Source organism: Sinocyclocheilus grahami, unplaced genomic scaffold (assembly GCF_001515645.1).
Source record: "Sinocyclocheilus grahami isolate Dianchi unplaced genomic scaffold, SAMN03320097.WGS_v1.1 scaffold148.1, whole genome shotgun sequence".
NCBI lineage: Eukaryota > Metazoa > Chordata > Actinopteri > Cypriniformes > Cyprinidae > Sinocyclocheilus > Sinocyclocheilus grahami.
In genome coordinates, this window is record NW_015505327.1 from 197,033 (window position 1) to 219,959 (window position 22,927).

The 22,927-nt window shown below is 37.0% G+C and overlaps 2 protein-coding genes across 5 annotated transcripts in view; both read left to right on the forward strand.

Annotated features, from left to right (window-relative positions):
• Positions 1-4,214, forward strand: part of LOC107591909 (zinc finger and SCAN domain-containing protein 29-like) — a 13,259-nt gene extending 9,045 nt beyond the window's left edge. The window contains exons 3-4 of the mRNA XM_016281185.1: positions 3,496-3,654; positions 3,856-4,214. Of these exons, the coding sequence (XP_016136671.1) occupies positions 3,496-3,654; positions 3,856-3,881 (185 nt within the window). The 3' untranslated portion in view covers positions 3,882-4,214. The remainder of the gene's footprint in view (positions 1-3,495; positions 3,655-3,855) is intronic.
• The window catches only part of LOC107591908 (trinucleotide repeat-containing gene 6C protein-like), a 64,358-nt gene that overhangs the window by 8,667 nt on the left and 32,764 nt on the right, over positions 1-22,927 (forward strand). For all 4 annotated transcript variants that reach the window (XM_016281181.1, XM_016281180.1, XM_016281182.1 and 1 more), the window contains exons 2-3: positions 8,840-8,937; positions 13,725-13,746. In XM_016281181.1, coding sequence (XP_016136667.1) covers positions 8,878-8,937; positions 13,725-13,746 — 82 coding nt within the window. In that variant the 5' untranslated portion in view covers positions 8,840-8,877. The remainder of the gene's footprint in view (positions 1-8,839; positions 8,938-13,724; positions 13,747-22,927) is intronic.

The window sequence follows — 22,927 nt, forward strand, 5'->3', positions numbered from 1 at the left end:
GGTTCTCTCGGTTGGTTGTGCATCTTTTTCTTCCACACTTTTTCCTTCCACTCAAATTTCTGTTAACTTGCTTGGATACAGCACTCTGAACAGCCAGTTTCTTTGACAATGAATGTTTGTGGCTTACCCTCCTTGTGAAGGGTGTCAATGATTGTCTTCTGGACAACTGTCAGATCAGCAGTCTTCCCCATTATTGTGTAGCCTAGTGAACCAAACTGAGAGACCATTTTGAAGGCTCAGGAAACCTTTGCAGGTGTTTTGAGTTGATTAGCTGATTGGCATGTCACCATATTCTAATTTGTTGAGATAGTGAATTGGTGGGTTTTTGTTAAATGTGAGCCAAAATCATCACAGTTAAAAGAACCAAAGACGTAAACTACTTCAGTCTGTGTGCATTGGATTTATTTAATACACGAGTTTCACAATTTGAGTTGAATTAATGAAATGAATTTTTCCACGACATTCTAATTTGAGATGCACCTGTATATACACCTTGCTACGTGTACTGTGTTAGGCTAACCGAGACTTGTCATTTGCATTTATATATTGTTGCTCTTTTGTTAGTTTTGACTGCTTTTATTGTTATTGAATAAAAGCGTCTGCTAAATGACTAAATGTAATTGTGGGCAATATCAGATTTCCAGTGTGAACAGATCATGGTTCTGAACTGACCCGCCTGCGCAAAAGAACGATGCGAACAGGGTTTCCAGATTTTCACAAACCAATTTTTTTCTCAAAACTAGCCCAATCATGTTCAGGGAGGTTAAACATCGCGTTAGTGGGGTCACGTCAACCCACGAAGTTGAAAAACATCCCGCGGCAACAGAGGAAAAAGTAGCCTAATTCCGCGGGGGAAATGTGGATTTGGCAACACTTGCGCAGCTCGCCGTCATACGGAATTAAACACAGAGGATTTAAAGTAAGCGATTATGCATTTATTTATAGTGTGATCTGCTGCAGAAGCCAGCAAAATTATGCACAGGCAATATGAAAAAATAAAGACAAGGATGTTACTAAAGAAAGCAGAGTTTTTAAACTTATGATACGAGCCCTCATGTTTTGCTTGTAGAGTTATCACTGTAATACACGAGTTCTGACACATCACACTTCCACTGATTACCTTTCGCTACTGTCTTGATAACTGGGTATGTAAAATCTTTGAAGTGTCTCCCGTAAGCGTGGAATTATGATGAATGTTGATCTAGAGCAGTGATTCTCAACCTTTTTTTCCACCGGGCCGCACTATGGTCCAAGTGCAAGTCTCGCGGGCCGCACACATATCATTTACATATTACGTCAGCAATACAAACCAACCTGATTTATAATATTATAGCCTAAATATTATGATATCTAATCGATTACATTCATTGAAGTAAATAAATAATTCTACTCCCCATAAATAACACCCAATTTTGTGAAATTCGGCTCGAAAGGAGTAACAGCACAATCATAGGCGAAGTTTCACTTTTATGCGTGGGGGGGCACCCATTGACAGAAGAGCCACGAGCCACGAGCACTTTTTTATATGTTCTACATTTCATGTATTCATGTAACACATATTCTGCATTAAAAATAAATATTTAGAATGAACAATAACTGCTGTACAAAGAGTAAAAAAAAAAAAAAAACATACCTAATGCAGAAAAGCCGCCTCTTTTTCTGAATTGCGTAGATGACCACTATCTTTCATCTCTTCTGAGACATTTTCAGTCAAATTGTTTTCTGTGTGCTAGATCAGAGCTAGAGCCCTGCATTTCAACATTTCCAACTTTTTTTATGCCCCTCGAGCTGGGCTTCGGGACAATTTTCACATCATGGTTCAGAATGCCAAGCTGGTGGAAACAACACGAGACCGTGCTACCGAGACTGTCAAGAGCGGCTCAACGGTGTTTAGTGTCCAGCAGCAGCAGCATGTATGGTGCGTGCCGTCAGCGCAGCTGAACAGTTCTGCGTTCAAATGCACACAATAGGCTTAATTTTGCCGCAAAGCATTGGCAAAAGTAATTACCATAAATGCGTCAGGGGAAAACAGTAATGAGATATTTGAATTATTTACTAATAAACTAGTGTTTTCTGAGTCGGTGTCGCAAGGATGAAGTTGTCGATCCTGACTCGCCATCTCTTCATTAGTCGCGCCTTTAGAGAGAAGTGCATCTTTACGGATTATGATCATAATGAAAGAGTTTTTGTTTTTGATTTGTTTTATTTTGTTAAGTAGTAATTTAAAGCTTTCTATAGATATATTTATCATGTCTGTGAGGCATGTATTCGCTGAGTTTCGGTTCATTTTTGTGAAGCGCTCCTGTTGAAGGGACGGCAGAAAGCGCATCATGTTTGATTTCTTTGTTTTATTAAAGCACAATGTTTTGTTGATATTGTGAGTGCACACAAATAAAAGTAGACCCTTTACAGTTACGAATTATGTATTACTCTTACCTTTATGAGCAAAAATGACAGTATATCCACTGAAAAAAAACACAAGTGATTGCGCTGTCGTCTCTATGTCCTGCAAAGCGCGCTTCAGCTTCCACTCTCTGCGCAAACTATTGGATACAGCGCACATTTGTCTAGGTTTAACATCTAAACATTGTTATATGCTTGAACTGTTTTATATCTATAGATTTTATTTTAGTCAAGTAGTGATGATTTGAGAAGGCTAAATTGATCAAGCATATGCTCACTCTCTGCCACTGGCCACTTGGTCGTTACTTTAAATGCGTAACGTTAATTAGGCTATGTGAGTACTGCTCATGTCTGAGAATAGTATATGAAAAACAAAATTATTTTACATAAAAACATTAGGTAATAGTTTATATTTATTTAGTAAATTTTTTAATTAATGTAAAAACTAAAATGAATTGTAAAACAAAGTATTTTTTTAAAATTGTGTTCAGCATGGTGGGCCGCATTCGAATTCGTGACGGGCCGCATGCAGGCCGCGGGGTTGAGAACCACTGATCTAGAGTGACGTAAAAGCCGCATGAAATCCGACTTGACCGTTCACACTGCGGTCGCATTGCAAAACATCTGACATGGATCGGATTTAGTACCACATATGGAAGTGGCACAAATCAGAATTGAAAAGATCAGATTCCATGTGGTTTGTGCTGTTCACACTGTCGTGACAAAAACAGATCTGAGTCACATGTGAGCAAAAAAAATCTGATTTGGTCCACATTTGCCTGCAGTGTTAACGTAGCCTAAGACGCTATAGTTTATTAGCCAGTGTTGGGTGAAGTACAGATACCCTAATGAAATATTACTTCAGTAAAAGTACTAATTTTAATTCCAAACTTTGGAATGTAGTGAAGTAAAAGTTTCTTATAAAAATACTCTGATAAAGTACAGATACTTGAAAAATGTACCTAATACTTTGTTACTGTCCACCACTGTAATCAACTACCCATTCAGTCCTTTAGTGTATGTTTTGTATATGTTATCTCGAACCGTACTGTTGCAGTTTGTGTGATTAACGTGACTTGTGTAACTTTTCAGTTGAGGATCCTAGCTCTCAGAAGGAAACCACAGAGAGTCTTGACAAGAGGTTGTCCACCTGTGAGAGCTCGAGCTTGAGTTCGCCTGCCCGGACATTGACACCGACACCACCAGAATCAGTTCCATCACCTCCGAATGTACCCCGGTGTAAACACATCAGTAAGACATGAAAACCTGAGTGAAAATATATATATATATATATATATATATATTATAGTATAATATGGAGATGGACATTGCATTGTACTACTATAGATGTTTACCCCTTATATATCTGCATGCCATACTTTATTTGGCTCAAATCACAAGAATAAAAACACTTCACTAAACAGGCAATATTCCTGTCCATTTTGCATTTAGGCCCAGGTAGAGATGCAGGCAGCTGATGAGAGGCAGCAGGAGTGGTTGGAGAGGATGAAAGACCATCGTGACCTGCTCTTTGAGATGATGCTGTAGGATGCCCTTGAGGCAAGGCAGCATGAGGCTGAAGTCACTTGGCAACACATGGAGCAGTCTGCAAGGTTCAATCAGGCCTTCCTCTGCACACTCAGTCAGCTGGTGCAGGTGTTGAGTAGTCGCCATGACCCTGTGCCACCATCCAGCAACTAGTGCTTTGCACACAGCTTAACAAAAAAGACTTAACACTTATTTGACACTTTTTTGTTTGTACAAAACTGTTTTTCTGTTGTTGCACAGCACATTGTATTTTAAGCATTTGTTTGACTGTTTTTAAATTAAAGTAATTTTTCCATTACCTCATGTGTCATGTCATGTGTTCAATGACTGTCTCACAGGCTTCCTCCCGTACCCCTTCTATAAATTTGTCATTCGCTTAACGTTCCTGCCATCAGGTGTTAACAATGCCAGAGTGTATGGACCTTTTGTTTGCTACCTTGATAAAATCACCATTTGGGAGATTATGCTTTACCTTTAACATACAATATTTGTTAATGTGTTACTTTACATTTACAATAGCTGATCTTCAAAGATTTTACTCTGTAATCTAATATGATTTTTAAACTAGTAATGGCAAAATCTGAATTTCTTTCTACATTTTATTGCAGAGACTAAGAAGTCCTCACTTTTAAAAAAATATTTTTTTAAATATTTAAAAATATATTAGGGTAAAAGTAAACATGATTTATGTGTCCATTACAGTATCAGTCAAAACGGGTTTACATATCCTAGCATTTACACAGGATTTGCTTTTGCTACAACTGCAAAGACAAAAAGATTTAACTGTTCAAATACCTCATCAGACCCACACGTACATCCCCGCCCCCTCCTCTGTACCACTGCTACCACCACAGGCTCTGATGCAGCATGTGTGTCCCATTCGTGTTGGTAATCCTCTCCATGACTTTCATAAAGATTGTGCAAAGTACAGCAAGTCAACACCATGGATTTCACCAGTTCAGTGTCGCTATCATTCCTCTACATAAAGCACTGCAACCTCCCTTTGAGTCTCCCAAAAGCATTCCACTACCTCCCGAGACCTGCGCATTTTTAGGTCTGTTGTTCTGCTGTCAGCTGGCCATAGTCAGGGAATGGTTTTAGGAGCGAATTCTGAAAAGTATAGGCTGAGTCTCCCAGCACATAATAGCCAGCATTCACCCCACTGTTGTTCCTGGTGCAAGCTGGGTAAAGTCTTCCATGCTCAACTAACTCCCACAATGTGGACAGTCTCAGAACTCGAGCGTCATGCAAACTCCCAGCCATTCCTGCAAATACACTCCAAAACAATCCTTTTCCTTCTATAACTCCTTGCAGGATGATGGAATGCCAGCCTTTTCTGTTGAAGTATTCACAGTGGTACTCCTTTGGGGCTATAATGAGTATGTGTGACCAATCAGTGGCACCAACACACTGTGAAAGCCCCCATCGGTTCTCAAAGTAGGTCGCCTTTTCTTTAAGCTTCTGCTAGTCAGGAAAACACATCTGTTCTGGAACTAACAACGTACAGGCATCCTTGCGGAATTCCTGCACACACCGCGCCACTGTTGTTTTGATGACACCAAAAAGATGGCCAATACTTTTGTAGTCACTGTTGGTTGCCAGCTTCCATAGTGCAATGGCAACTATTTTCTTCAGGGGAACACACATTCTGAAGTTTGTGTCCTGCATTTCCATTGCTGGATGCAGCTTGGCACGAAGGTGCAGAAATGTTTTTTCGGACATCCGATTTTACAGTTTATTACCGTAAAAATGAAATGCAGTATAATTCTGTTTTTTTTTTATTTACAGTCAAATACTGGCCGCAGAGTCGCCAGCAATCTACTGTAATTCTACAGTATTCATACTGGGAATTATTTAACAGCTTTTTTCTGTAAAAATGTAATGCAGTACATGTCTGTGATTATTTCAATTTACAACATCATTATGGTTACTTTAAATTCACTCGTTATTGTACAAAGGCATAAAATAATGGATAGAAATAATTTGATTGAAGATTCATTACTTATTTAATTTATTTCAAATCTTTTTTAGATTTATTTTAAATCTAATGTTATTTTATGCCTTTGTAAAGAGTGAATTTAAAGTAACCAATGATGTTGTAATTAGATTTACAGTAGACATAGGGTTAGCTTAGCTTAACCCTCCTGCACCATCGTTTTTGTCTTGACTTGCGAGGTTGTACATCTCGTTCCAGCTCCTTAACACTTCCCAAATTTGCCTGTATTTTTTGGCTGGGTTTTTTCTTGCAGCCTGCAGCCTTTGCTCAAACAAAAATGACTAATATTTGAAAAACCGAAGCAGCACAAACGAAACTTTTACAGGCACAAACCAGCACAAATGAAGCACAAACAAACGACTATTTGGGGTGACTGAGTGACCTCATAAACATTATTTTAATATATATAAAAAACAAAGCAGCACAAACGGAAATTTTTATGGCACAAAATGAGCACAAATGTTTGAGACTATTTTGGCGACGTTTTGCGTTGGGTGGGGGACCAACTTCACGGAGGTCCCAAACCACACAAGTAAATCAACTAAAGAATGCCTGAAAAAAAGGGAAAATATGTGTTTCCCTGACGTTAACCCAATGCAGATGCTATGGCATAATCTAGAGAGGGCTGTGCTAACATGACCGCTCAGAAATATTGATAAACTAAAACAGATTTGTTGGAAGGGATGGTCCAATATTGGTCAAAAGTCATGTAAGCAACTACAGAAAATATTTGGTTGAGGTTTCGCTGCTAAAGGAGGATCTACAAGTCACTAAAGTCAAAGGTTCATTGACGTTCTTCACCCTGCACCGCAATAAAATGTGAAAAGTACAATTTGTTGTGTATCATTAGTTAAGTCAGTTTGTATTTGTCTATAATTGTAAGTTAAATTAAGATCAGACCACATTTTATGAGTAATCAAAGAAGAAATCCAGATATTTTGAAAGGGTTCAAAAACTGAATCTTGCCACTGTGTTGTTAGGGTCATATAAATGGTAAACTATTAAATATCTCTGCGTCCTTTTAGTGAAAAGCTTAGCTTGATAATTTACTGTAGAATTAATGCTAGACTGTGTAATGATGTGGTTACTCTGATTTGGGGGGGGGGGGGGCTTCTAAACCTCAAAAATATTTGGTAACACTTATTCTATTAACAGTAAGTAACTGTGCAACTACATGTCAACTAGCAGTTAGTAGAGTATTAGTAGACTGTCTGCTTAATATCTTCTAACACTTTCTTTGTCAACTTATTCTACTAACCCTAAACCTACCCTAAGTCTACTCTGAGAGTTAGTAGACATGTAGTTGCAAATTAATGAGAATTAGTTGACATGTAGTTGACATGTAGTTGACATGTAGTTGACATGTAGTTGACATGTAGTTGACATGTAGTTGACATGTAGTTGACATGTAGTTGACATGTAGTTGACATGTAGTTGACATGTAGTTGACATGTAGTTACAAAGTTACTTATAGTTAATAGAATGTCTAAAGTGGACTATCTAAATAAAGTGTAACCAAATATTTATATTAATAAATATTGACGAATGGCAAAATATGAAAAATATTAATATGAATTTGAGTATATGTACAATATATTGCTTAAGATAAGTCTGAACACATCACTGACAATGTATTTTTACATTTATTTGAAAGGTTGAGCAAGTAAAACCTGGAATAAATTATAATCTGTGCCATTGAAAACAAATGGATCCGAATCAAAGAACACAGTATGTTTACATAAGTCCTAATGGGACTGAATCAGCTCAAGTGTCTGGAGCAGATGGTTATATTTTATAAACAGCTGAACTGTAAGGCTTTGGAAAATTCCAGCACACAAAGGGTGTGGGATATTTATAAAGCCGTTCAGTGTCCCCCTCCACAAAATGCTCTGGGTAATTTCAGCATGATCCACTGCGGCTTCCTATCTTCTTGCTCTGGACCTCTGTCAAGAGGCAATGTGAATGGCAATCGCTCAAACGCCTGTGTTCTGATTGGACAGCAAAAGTGGGGATAAGTTTACTAGCCAATGGGAGGGGTTTGAGCCAGAGGGTAAATCAGGACAGCTGATTGGCAACTCTAAGCATTTGTCAAGCTATACCATGGCTCTCTCTGCCAGTGTGTTGTTTCTAAGTGCAATGCATTGTTGTCACTTGCAGTTTCACTGATTGACAGCATTTCCTTTACAAACTGGCAACACAACAGGACACCTTCCCCGTTATTTTTGGTGACTTGTGTTTTTTGGTATTTTTGGTGACTGACTTGTGACTTTTATGTTTGCATTGTCAGTGGAATGAGATATCATTGTGTGTTGTTGGGTGGAAAATGCATTTGGATTTGGGGTGTGATATATTGTGCACAGTCTTACATTTGGAAAGATGAGGATCATCTGTCCACTTGGCTTTGTCATGCTGCTTAAACCTTGCATGAGTGAGATGAGTGAATTCAAAATACCCACTGGCACTGACAAAATGTGGTTGAACCCCTTTAGCATGATCAATTTGTCAAATCAATGCATGGTCAGAGTTTTACCAAGGCCTTTGGGATGATTTTGTATGGGATTTGGGTCACTGTTGAACTTAACAAGACTTACCGTAGAAATTGGTGCCCTCAAATTGGCCTCAGGTTGGGTCTCAGAAATCATTACCAGTCTCCAGATACATTAAATAAAGGCTTGATTAATCATTCACCCTCCTCCCACGTCATAATTTAAATGAGTTAGTGATAAAGTTGGATTTGGAAACTATTTGTATCTAGCTATTCTTTCATTGTCCACATTTTGCAGATACTATAGTCCACAGGTCTTTGATTTCATTTTAAGATCTTGTAGGGTCTCATGGGATGGGTCTTCCATCCTGTCAGTTATTAACGTTTCCCCCATGTCTGTCTTCTAGCTAAGAGAAGCTGAACATCACAAGGAGAGAACCATTTGATGGAAGAAAAGAAAACGGAAAAGCAAGACGAGACAAAGAAGGATACTGCGCAGAAAACGGTAATGTAAAATGTAAAATTTAATGTAAAAAAAGAAAAAGAAAGAAAGAAAGAAAAAAGGGGAGCGGTGCTGGGGGAGTGGGGGCTTGGGTGCAGTCTTGACCGAGAAGACATATTATTATTTTTAAGATAAGGCCAATAACTGATAAATGACTGATATTAACATTATCTACTATCTATTTTCCTTAAAGTAAAAATAAAACTAAAAATCATAATATGCAATATAATTTTTTTTTAGGCTTACTAAAGATCAGTTATTTAATTATTGTTTGAGATTAATATTAGATGACAAAAATTAAGTATCCAATATTGACTGATATTGATACTTTTTAGAAAATCTCTCTTATTTGGACATTAACTGATATGCTACAGATATACTGTGCAACACTATCGAGTTTATTTTAATATCAGTTACAACAGATTATGATTTTTCTTTAAAGGGGTCATATGATGCTGCTAAAAAGAACAGTATTTTGTGTATTTGGTGTAATGAAATGTGTTTATGCGGTTTAAGGTTAAAAAAACACATTATCTTCCACATACTGTACATTATTGTTTCTCCTCTATGCCCCGCCTTTCTGAAAAAGCTCATCGGTCTGAAAAAACGAGGTGTGTTCAGATTGGCCAGCTATCCAGTGCGTTGTGATTGGCCGAATACCTCAAGCGTGTGACGGAAATGTTACACCCCTCACCATACTGTGATGATGCCCTGTCAGGCCGGAGCGACGATTCAAAAATATGAAAACCCATTATAAACGAGGCATTTGTTGCATCCAGTGGGGACATAATTATGGATTATAATGACTTATACTGTCTTTTTATGCGTTGCATTGCATCACGCCGCGTAAACATAAAACCATGTCTGCATTTGTGATCGGAGAAATGACAAACAACAAGCCCTACTCTACACTGCCCAAAAAACTAGCTTTAAATATATAAAATATAAAAACTCTTTAAATATAAAAAACGTACTTACAGTCTTTGAGTCAGAACAGCCGGCATTGTAGTCTACTCTCCCAGGATCAGGAAACAGTCCTCCATAAAATGTGCTGCACACATCTGAATATTTGGGTTGAAGTGTTCTGGAACAGTGTTGTAAATACAACTTAACCACTGATTTCTAGTCGTGGCCATTTTTGTAAGGCCAAACAACGTAGTTTCGCTTTCACAACGAAACAGCGTCACACACGGCGGCCTACAGTGAGCAGAGGCCGGGGGCTAGCGTGAGGAACGGCGGGAGGGTTAGAGTGACCAGAGGCGGGTGGGCTTGAGAACGGCTCAGCCGGCGATTTCGACGAAGGAGCGTCCGGACTCCGAAAGGACATGTGACAACTCCGGGCTGGACTCCGCTTCGTCCATGGTGAAATGACCCTTTTAAAAGTTTTTCATCTGTCAAGCTTTTTTCCTATCAAGAATTTGTAATTAATGTTTGAATCAGTGGTAAGATCTTTAGGGATTCAACAAATGAAGTACTTCCGTATCTTCATTCAAAACCTTTCAGATGGGTGTTCTGATGTTGGTGTTCTGTACTTAAAAGGGCAGAAGAAAAGAACAGTCTTTGTAACAGTTCTGGAATGGCACCAGGGAATGAAAACTTGCACACTGGCCTTGCTCCCTTCTCTTACTCCTCTTCCCCCTAGCCTCCTCTCTGACAGAGGGCTGTTTGTAGTCTGTTTCCACTCGATTAGCAGGCCACTGTTTGTGCCAATGCGATTCGCTCCAGGCCCCTGCTGGGCCTCTTGTCGAGATTACGAGGCAGGGTGTGTTTTAAGACTTGAAGTTGAGTTTTGGTTAGTGCTTGTTGAGTCATGCTGTTATTTTGGGCTGGGTAAAATTTTTAACCTAAAAACATTAAATAAATTCTCAGTGAGAGCAAAACATACTCAAAGAGGTGCAATCTCAGAACATTTGATTATTTGTATTTTATCAAGGTTATGAGGTGTTATGTCTCACCAAGTTAAAAAAAACGCAAAAACTAAATTTGAGTGTTTTCACACTAAAAAAATATGTGGTCTATACCGATTTTGATAACACAGCAATGTATGCTCTGGAACATAATTAAAATGCTACATAAAAATATATCTTAAATTTAAATAAAAACAATGACATGTCAAGTATTTCTTTAGTAAACAAAATCAGTACATCAAATAATATTAACAGCATTCTTATTAATGACTAGTGTTGGAAATCGAGAAACAGTTCTTATTCAGGAGAAAAATAAATAAAAAAATTAGCACCACCTGTCAGTCAGTCAACACTTGGGTACTAAATCGAGTCTGCCCTCATTAATACTGATACTGGTATGGTAGTGTTACTTTATTTTTTTATTTTCAATGTTAGTATTGATTTTATTACCAAAGTACATTAAAGGGGTCATAGGATGCTACATGCACTTTTACAAGTTGTTTGAACTGAAATGTGTGTTGGCAGTGTGTGTACACAACCACCCTATAATGATACAAATCCACCCAGTGGTTTTTTTTTTAAATCGTGTTAAATGTTTTCCCCTTTCTCAAATCGAGCCAATCTCAGATGTGTGACATCACAAAAACAGACCCCTCCCACGATAGTTTGATTGACAGTAGCATTTCAGCACAGACTGGACTGGTGTCTTACCTCAGACCCACCCTGAGTGAGCTGTCATCAGTGCACCATTGTTTCACAGCTGGAGCAGATGTAGACAAGAATGACTCCTAAGTGATTGAGGTGTTCTGTTGTTGGATGTAATAATGAACATAGCAGTCGTCATTTACTCAGGACATCTGAGCCGCTGAACTCGCAGTGGATTACATTTGTCTCTGAAGGGAATGCTCGCCCGATCTACATAAATGCGTCTATGTTCGCACGAATCATTCATGATCCAGCCTCATCTACAGAAGAAGTGAGTATAATGTTTTGTAATGAATCCGTGACGGTATTTGGCCTTAAAAGTTTGGGTTCAGGTGCCAGGGGTAAAAAGCACCACAATTATTGAATTAAATTAATCATTAGGGATTAAATTATTAGAGCCACTATCAATTCTTTCATATGAATCAAATAGGACAAGCAACAACAAGAAAGGGTTTTTCAAAGTTTTCTATTCAGCATCAATTCCAATCATATTATCTCACAATTCAGCACATCATATTCAACACGGAAAAAGAAAAAAAGAAAACAGAAAATAAATAAATCACAATTTTAATTCCAGGCCCAGGAACATTTACCTTTTAAATACCTTACAATAAATGAGTGACAAATAAATCCGCAAATAATTAAACAATTGAATAATTCAAACAATTAAATGTAATGCAATAAATCTTGTACAAGACAAATTAGATTCACAATAAAATAAGACAATCACATAGGAGAAAAATAAGCATAAGAAAAAATCCTCTGGATGCAAAGTTCAAAAAAAAAGAAAAGGGGGGGAAAAAAATCCTTTTTAATTTATTCCCCTATACAAATACACTATTTTAACAAATTCATTTCAATAAACTTTAATTCTCAACCCCGAACAATATTAATCCAACAAATTAAAAAAACAAACATTAATTTGTTCACCGTGTCACTCGTTAAACTACTGGGCCTGAAACGTAATTCATCACATCACACACAATATTAACAATAGAATTCGACAACTCGAGCACCAAAATAAATACAAAAAAAACCTCCCTTCCCTCAAAATACACTACATTATAATGCCCTAAATTAGCATTTAAACCACAATCACCTCACAACCGAATTGGAAAAAACTCTCTCTCGAATGCAAGACATAGCATTAAATGTAGCATTAGCACATCAATGCAAAGAGGGCTACAACAGCAATACTCACAACCCATCCACTAGCGTAACCATGACCAGGAATAGCCCACACACCTGACAACCAAGGCTAGAGAGCGAGAGAGAGAGCGAGAGACGCAACCACATTTTCTTAACTTCCTACCTGGTTCCCCGTATATACGCTCAACAGCGCCACCCCCAGTACTAAATAGAAAAAGCACAAATCTCTGATGACGGTCACAATCTCTGCAAATCACCTTTCCTAATAATGTGCTAATTAGCAAGTTTCACGATGAATGCGGCTAAAGTAAACAGTCTCTCTGAGAGCAGCTCGGAAAAGAGGGGCGGGGCAAGAACAGCTCATTAACATTTAAAGGAAAATGCTACAAAAACGGCTTGATCTGAAAAGAGCTGTTTTTGACAGGGTAAAAAAGGTGTTTTTTACACTACCATTGAGAAATTTTAACCAAACTATGTTACAGACTTTTCATTAAGACCCTAAAGAATCATATCAAGTTGTGGAAAATGTGCATCCTATGACCCCTTTAACAGTATGTTAATAGGGATAATTGCAGGCTGTTAGTAAGTATGGTAGCAAAAAAACACTCAGGAACACACTCTATATTTGCGTAATGATCATGTCCATATTTCTTAACATGACACTAATGAGGTGGTTTCAAATAATGTATCCTTTTTTGTGCATCCTTCTAGTCATTCATAACTGTGGTCCATACTATGCTGATATTTGTGTATGATTTTATTAATATACACATTTAATACACACATTTATTTAATACACGTGTATTTATATATTTTTGATAATGAAGAAAATGTAGACTAGGCATAAGTGAAATACACAATTGGAATACATAATTTATTAGCAGTAAAATATCAGGGCAGCCTGCCACAGAAATATAGTATGAATATTCATTATACTATGCAAATAACATGTAAACTACTACACTGAACAAGTACAATGAAATATATCATGGCTTTTGCTGATAATGCATCGCTTGCTTTCATTTACAGGTTACTGAACAGAAAACCAAAGGTAAGTACTCTTTAAAATCTTTTTAATCTTTGAAAATACAATATTGTAATATTTCAACAGAAGAGTAATGTAATTGAGCTCAAATTTTATTTGGCTCATGTGTAGTAAGGTCAGCAGATATGGAGATCTCCCTCATTAGTCTGAAGATAGCTTTTGTCGCTCTGATTTCATTCCTGTGCGAGCTAATGCTTGGTGACACATGCATTATTTCATTAGCATATGTTCACTGGGGTGAAGGAAACCCAGACGGGTAATACTGGGATGAGAGAGACTCTTCAGTATCAGCGGTTTGCAGGATTTAATTTATGGACACATTATTACCCCCCCCCCCTACATCAAATAATATTAACAGCATTCTTATTAATGACTAGTGTTGGAAATCGAGAAACAGTTCTTATTCAGGAGAAAAATAAATAAAAAAATTAGCACCACCTGTCAGTCAGTCAACACTTGGGAACTAAATCGCGTCTGCCCTCATTAATACTGATACTGGTATGGTAGTGTTACTTTATTTTTTTATTTTCAATGTTAGTATTGATTTTATTACCAAAGTACATTAAAGGGGTCATAGGATGCTACATGCACTTTTACAAGTTGTTTGAACTGAAATGTGTGTTGGCAGTGTGTGTACACAACCACCCTATAATGATACAAATCCACCCAGTGGTTTTTTTTTTAAATCGTGTTAAATGTTTTCCCCTTTCTCAAATCGAGCCAATCTCAGATGTGTGACATCACAAAAACAGACCCCTCCCACGATAGTTTGATTGACAGTAGCATTTCAGCACAGACTGGACTGGTGTCTTACCTCAGACCCACCCTGAGTGAGCTGTCATCAGTGCACCATTGTTTCACAGCTGGAGCAGATGTAGACAAGAATGACTCCTAAGTGATTGAGGTGTTCTGTTGTTGGATGTAATAATGAACATAGCAGTCGTCATTTACTCAGGACATCTGAGCCGCTGAACTCGCAGTGGATTACATTTGTCTCTGAAGGGAATGCTCGCCCGATCTACATAAATGCGTCTATGTTCGCACGAATCATTCATGATCCAGCCTCATCTACAGAAGAAGTGAGTATAATGTTTTGTAATGAATCCGTGACGGTATTTGGCCTTAAAAGTTTGGGTTCAGGTGCCAGGGGTAAAAAGCACCACAATTATTGAATTAAATTAATCATTAGGGATTAAATTATTAGAGCCACTATCAATTCTTTCATATGAATCAAATAGGACAAGCAACAACAAGAAAGGGTTTTTCAAAGTTTTCTATTCAGCATCAATTCCAATCATATTATCTCACAATTCAGCACATCATATTCAACACGGAAAAAGAAAAAAAGAAAACAGAAAATAAATAAATCACAATTTTAATTCCAGGCCCAGGAACATTTACCTTTTAAATACCTTACAATAAATGAGTGACAAATAAATCCGCAAATAATTAAACAATTGAATAATTCAAACAATTAAATGTAATGCAATAAATCTTGTACAAGACAAATTAGATTCACAATAAAATAAGACAATCACATAGGAGAAAAATAAGCATAAGAAAAAATCCTCTGGATGCAAAGTTCAAAAAAAAAGAAAAGGGGGGGAAAAAAATCCTTTTTAATTTATTCCCCTATACAAATACACTATTTTAACAAATTCATTTCAATAAACTTTAATTCTCAACCCCGAACAATATTAATCCAACAAATTAAAAAAACAAACATTAATTTGTTCACCGTGTCACTCGTTAAACTACTGGGCCTGAAACGTAATTCATCACATCACACACAATATTAACAATAGAATTCGACAACTCGAGCACCAAAATAAATACAAAAAAAACCTCCCTTCCCTCAAAATACACTACATTATAATGCCCTAAATTAGCATTTAAACCACAATCACCTCACAACCGAATTGGAAAAAACTCTCTCTCGAATGCAAGACATAGCATTAAATGTAGCATTAGCACATCAATGCAAAGAGGGCTACAACAGCAATACTCACAACCCATCCACTAGCGTAACCATGACCAGGAATAGCCCACACACCTGACAACCAAGGCTAGAGAGCGAGAGAGAGAGCGAGAGACGCAACCACATTTTCTTAACTTCCTACCTGGTTCCCCGTATATACGCTCAACAGCGCCACCCCCAGTACTAAATAGAAAAAGCACAAATCTCTGATGACGGTCACAATCTCTGCAAATCACCTTTCCTAATAATGTGCTAATTAGCAAGTTTCACGATGAATGCGGCTAAAGTAAACAGTCTCTCTGAGAGCAGCTCGGAAAAGAGGGGCGGGGCAAGAACAGCTCATTAACATTTAAAGGAAAATGCTACAAAAACGGCTTGATCTGAAAAGAGCTGTTTTTGACAGGGTAAAAAAGGTGTTTTTTACACTACCATTGAGAAATTTTAACCAAACTATGTTACAGACTTTTCATTAAGACCCTAAAGAATCATATCAAGTTGTGGAAAATGTGCATCCTATGACCCCTTTAACAGTATGTTAATAGGGATAATTGCAGGCTGTTAGTAAGTATGGTAGCAAAAAAACACTCAGGAACACACTCTATATTTGCGTAATGATCATGTCCATATTTCTTAACATGACACTAATGAGGTGGTTTCAAATAATGTATCCTTTTTTGTGCATCCTTCTAGTCATTCATAACTGTGGTCCATACTATGCTGATATTTGTGTATGATTTTATTAATATACACATTTAATACACACATTTATTTAATACACGTGTATTTATATATTTTTGATAATGAAGAAAATGTAGACTAGGCATAAGTGAAATACACAATTGGAATACATAATTTATTAGCAGTAAAATATCAGGGCAGCCTGCCACAGAAATATAGTATGAATATTCATTATACTATGCAAATAACATGTAAACTACTACACTGAACAAGTACAATGAAATATATCATGGCTTTTGCTGATAATGCATCGCTTGCTTTCATTTACAGGTTACTGAACAGAAAACCAAAGGTAAGTACTCTTTAAAATCTTTTTAATCTTTGAAAATACAATATTGTAATATTTCAACAGAAGAGTAATGTAATTGAGCTCAAATTTTATTTGGCTCATGTGTAGTAAGGTCAGCAGATATGGAGATCTCCCTCATTAGTCTGAAGATAGCTTTTGTCGCTCTGATTTCATTCCTGTGCGAGCTAATGCTTGGTGACACATGCATTATTTCATTAGCATATGTTCACTGGGGTGAAGGAAACCCAGACGGGTAATACTGGGATGAGAGAGACTCTTCAGTATCAGCGGTTTGCAGGATTTAATTTATGGACACATTATTACCCCCCCCCCCCGTATAGTCTTAAAAGAGTTGAAATCACTTGAAGCTCTAATATATATATATTGTTACTTGCTTTTTGACAACTTAAGGTAAAATTTCAGACTATAGTGAATATTTTACAGACAAAAAAGGTCGTCTGTGGATAAATAAATTGAACCCATTGTGATTTCTGCCTTGCGAGATCTTTCCCGAGCATCAATGGTGCGAGGCCCCTATTGGAGCTGCTCTATTTAGTCAATATGTTTTCATGAAAATTGTGTTATTAGACTACATTTGTGATGCATCCTTGTTATTATATATATAAAATCAATATTAGAATATTGAATATCGCTGACAGGCTAAAACATATTGAGATATAATCAATCTATAACTATATTTGGGGTACTCGATGTCAGACTCAGAATCAAGTCTGGCCTTCACTGCAATTATGAATGAACTCTCTGATTTGTCACACTTTCTGGTAAATTTGTACTTGAACTTGACAAACTCCACGTCGTGTCTAACATGAGAGATAAAAAATAAGTAACAACATAAAATTAAGATGACAAGACATTAATAAACTTCTTCCATATGAACTTGATTGGTTAAGGACTTGGACTCGCCTCGGACTTGACAAAATGGACTCGAACCCAACACTATCTATAGTTACCCAGCCCTAATATTTTGGTATTAATATATGGTTACCATATCATTCACGATGGTATTCACATGGCAGCACATTGATAAATTCTAAAATCGATGGTGTTTACGTCCAACAAAACTACTACCAACGTACTTCTTAATGTTGTTGTTTTTTTTTTTGGACACATCAGTATACGTGTTTCTGTAATGTTGTCTTGGCGGTATTAGAAGCAAATTAAATATATATAACAGTTTTTGAATATTGCGGTTGTAAAAAGTTTGAGTTTCCATCGCTGCACTCGAGATGTAACCGCTGATGGACAGTCTGGCATGAAGTGTTACTTATTGTGTCTGGGGATGTTTGATTGTATTGTTTGCTTGCGTTGACATATTTTATGTATATTTGGTATGTGGCACCAAATATTTTGCAGTGCTGGCATGAAAATGCAGCCTTGTCTGTCTGTATTGTTCTCCTCTGTCCTGAAATATCGATCTGTGTGCTTCATGCATATTTACATGAATGTGGAAGGTCTATGATTACAGCTTAATTAACTTAGGTAACTTCTGTTATATATGGGCTACCAGACTCAAAATAAATGTGAATAGTCCAAAAAGATTGCCAGTGTTTTAAAAGATGAGGAAATAAAGTAAGATTTGTCTGAGATCAGGACATTGAGATGAGAGATGGAAGCAACATTTGACCTTTAGATAGAAGCAACCTTTTCTCCTCAGAGACCTCTCTTACTAGCTGGTGGCCCCAGCAGCAGTAAGCATGCCTGTGCTTTTGAACATTCAGACTCCTCATAACATGCATAATCATTTACTGTGTGAAAAGTGAAAGTGGCTTTTTGCAAAGGTCACCAATTTTGTAGTGTGGCACAGCAAGGCCACTATAATACAGTTTAGACTGAGGCATTTTCTGCCCCAATTATGCCCCGCTGGGGTGGACATTTCCTGCAGTCAGTTGACTTTTTAATGGGTAATGGAAAAATTAAATGCATGACTTTTTTTTTGTATTGCACGTTTTCTGAGGTTCACAGTGATTTCCCTTTGTAGCAGAATATTACAGTGTCACAAATGATAGCAGCATTATCTGCTTGATAAAATGCAATTCTTGATGCAATTGATTTGCAATTTCTCATCCATGAATTGCAATCTAATTAGCGGCTAATTTGCCTGAACAGAAAGGAATGAGGGTCTTCAGTTGTGACATTTATAAATACTCAAATTAATCATGAAAGTTTAGATTCTGTTATGTTGATTTATTATGGAGCACATTAATCAGTTTAGAGGACTTCATTTATCATATTATTTAACTGTACTGTCGTGCATATCAACATTTGTACATTGCAGGGGCAACTGTCAGTGCCGTCACAGTAGTACAGTTTACAAATGTCCATTAGAAATAGTCAAAATGAATTCAAACTCCTCATCTAGAAGTGACCGTATAATTATGCAAATTAACAAAGGCCAAGTTAATTTGCATCACTCTCAAGAGTCTGTGTCAGCTTAATGATCATATACTGTATTTAGGAATTTAGAAGAATAAGATATATATAATAGTAACATATAATTTCAATAAATATGTAATATAAATTTGAAAAATTTACAATAAAAGGAAAGTGTCAAAAATGCTCTTTAGTTTGTATGTATCAATAATGTGCGTTAACTTTATTTTTAACATCTTTGAACAACATTTCACAGTGAGATTTTTACAAAATAACTGTGGTTGGTCACTTTAAATGTCAGTCTGACAGTCAACTTCCTGTATTAAGTGGGTAGTTCTGAGCCATAATAAGCTACAAATTGAACCACATTTATGCCCATAGTGACAAATGAACTTCCTCCATAGCAAGGATTCCCTACCCTCACCAACACTGTCCCAATGCTTCCCCAACCCCCCATATATCCTTTTTACAGGTGGACTAGTTGCAAACTGTTGTGGCAAATTTCTATTTCAATAAAGGTATGAGACAAAAGTCTTTTGAAGATTTATTTTCTTCCAAGAAAAGGTCTGCATTAATACAGCCATTCAGTGTTGGCTGTAGATTGCGACAAAGAGAAAATACCTTAACTCAATATTAATACCCAAATCAAAACAGGATGCTTCTACAGTCTCTCATCTCATCCAATCATAATACATACTCAAGACATGTGTTCATTTAAGTTGTCCAAATATGCCCCCCCCTAGATGCGTTTCTAATTATTTAATGTAGTGCTGGGCAACGATTAAAATGTCTTATCGTGATTAATCGCATGATTGTCTGCAATAACATTTGGTTTGCAAACACTTTAAACAAATAAGGTGCTTTTTTTACAGCAGTATTCCTTTTACATGGTAGCAGTTAAAATATTTCTTGTAAATCTCAACTTATAACATTAATGTAATTAAATTAAATATAAAACAAGCTATTTGCCACATTGCCAGGGCATTAACGTTTTTATAGAAAATATTTTATAGTTTGTTATAGAAAAACAAGTTATGCTCAGAGTCCAGAGCCTCGATTATAACATCATAACAGGCACCTTCCGAGTAGAGACCTGCACTATCGCAGGACCCAATGCAACAGAGTGACAACACTTGATGGGCGAGTGCGGGTGTGGGCGAGATGCTGGAGAATAAGTGTGTACCCACACTAAGCAATCTTAACCATGCCCGAGCGCGTTTGACCCCCAAAGCCCGGTTCGGAGAGTGCATCTCTGCTGTCTTCACGTACTATCGGAAATTTCCCAGTTATGAAGTCGTGATTACGAGCATGTTGCATTCTTTTCTGCTAAAAATAACAGTGAACAGTGGTTTGTGAATGTTGATGCGTAGCCCCACCCCAAATGCTCTCATTGGTTGAGACGCGTGATGACGCCCATCCCAAACCAGTACTGATCAACATCCCACCCCTCCTGTGACCCATGGTTTGTCTGTATGTGTATTCAGAGCCAGTGAGCAATGGACTTTCATAATAATAAAAAACTGCGTTAATGAGCGATAAAATAATTGTCGGCGTTAATCAATGAATGTGTTAACGAGATAATAACGCTTTAACTTGCCCAGTCCTAATTTAATGCAAATCATCATCTAAGATGCTAGGTATAAAATAGCATTTATCGTCTCACACTTATACACACACACACACACACACACACACACACACACACACACATACACATTAAATATATTCCCTGTTATCTCTCAGCTCATCAAAAACTCAAGCATACTGAACCAAGCTAAAGCACTCAGAGACAGTCTAAAGAACACTCTTTAGTACAGTGAAGCAAATAATACCAACATTAAATAGATTTCCTGTTATCTCTCAGCTCATCAAAAACTCAAGCATACTGAACCAAGCTAAAGCACTCAGAGACAGTCTAAAGAACACTCTTTAGTACAGTGAAGCAAATAATACCAATAATAATAATAAAAATTCATATAATATTGTCCTCCGCATAAACCCACATCCCCACATAACAACACACAGCATGGTCTGTCTTCCTTTGCCCCTGTAGTCGAAATATTTATAGAGGAGAATGAGGCTTCTTCTTATCTCCTTTATGTCTTTTAATGTTCTGAGGTGTTGGTTTTCACTGCGCAGTGTGGTGACTCAGAGTTTAGGTGACCAAAGTTTTTTATTTTTTTTATTTTATGTCCATTTAATTCAAGTTATGTGAAACTGTGATCCTTCTCCTACTTCTTCAAATACTGCAGACTGAAAGGCAGATATATCTTATGTATTACATTTTTCTTTACTTAAAAAGGCAGATTGACTTGCCATATAATTTCAGTGAAGAAAAAAGAGGAACTTCCTCCATTGTGTGTCTTGATGTTAAAGCCTTGCCTAATGAAATTGTTGCCAAAGAATTTTACTACAACTGGATTGATTTATCACCTGAGAACACCTGACACCCTAAATGGCTTTGCAGGTTCAATTACCCAATTAACCAAATGTAATTAACCAAATATCAGCTATTAGCTAAATGGAAGCTAAATGAAAACTTTAATTGGTGTTTCAGTAAAAAGAAAAAAAATCAGTGCATTCTCAAGCCCCTATTTTACCAACTGAATCCCCTCTTGAAACCTTCCAGGCATTTTCATCAAAATAAGATGCTCTGGTCACTTAAACAGAAACCAGTGACTAGTCTAGACTGATTAAAAAAGAAAAAAAAAAGATTGCTTTCTTTGCATTACATATCAACAAATTTTTCTTTCAATGCCAACTTGCATACGGCACCATTTTAGTGGAAAAGTTGTATCAGTGTTTGAACTTTGGTTTAATGTCAGGCTTAAAACTAAGTAGAATGACTCAAATGCTGCCCAAAGTGTATTCTTGATAAATGTTTTATCATAAAGAACCATCTCTCATCCTCGGCACTGACTCTAATGCGCTTTGTCAGCAGTTCACCCCTGTGCGCCTTTGAGAATTTCTCATTTTCTCATTGCATCATTAAACGAATATCATCCCAAGACAAATGCAAATGAAATTTGTATTTAGAGAGGGGGTATATATAACGTGTTCATAATTCACTAATATTTACGGGAAGAAAAGAGTTATTAAGAGGGTCTAGGATCTTTTCATATTTGTTAAACTGACCGATTAATTCTGGGTAATCTAGAGGGAAACTAGAGGGAAATTAGTGGGTTCAATGGCAGCCATACTACTGTTGTGACAATAAAAGAAGGAAACACATGTGTAGCGTCTGGAACACTCCAACACACAATATATATTTTGTTAGCTAGATTTCACAAATACTTTGTAACACCCCAGGACGCCGAACAAGACCCTGGTTTCATGGTAACCCGATACATTTACAACCTTGTGGAATGCGAGCCGGCTCTCATTCTGCTTTCTCCAGAAACAAAGGGACACAAATGCACAGGAGAAATGGACTTTTCTACTAATTAATTCATAGGAAAACCTTCTTTGAATGAACACCCATTTTCTTCAGGCCAGTGTGTATATTATTATTATTAACATAAAAAACACCATTATATCATAATCCTAATACTGATATAGTATTTTTCTGCCAGTGTCCCTGATGATTCCCACCCCTAACACATAAGACATATACAGTAATTACATTATTTTTCAAATTTATTAAAAAGTCAGTTTCTTCTCCAGCTTCTGAGCACTTTGAAGAGAAGTGGTGTCAGATTTATTCTGGGATTAAGAGCCATACATTTGTGCTTACTTATGTGCATTTTTGAGAGAGAGAGAGATGGAGCTGTAGATGGAATACAAGAACACAA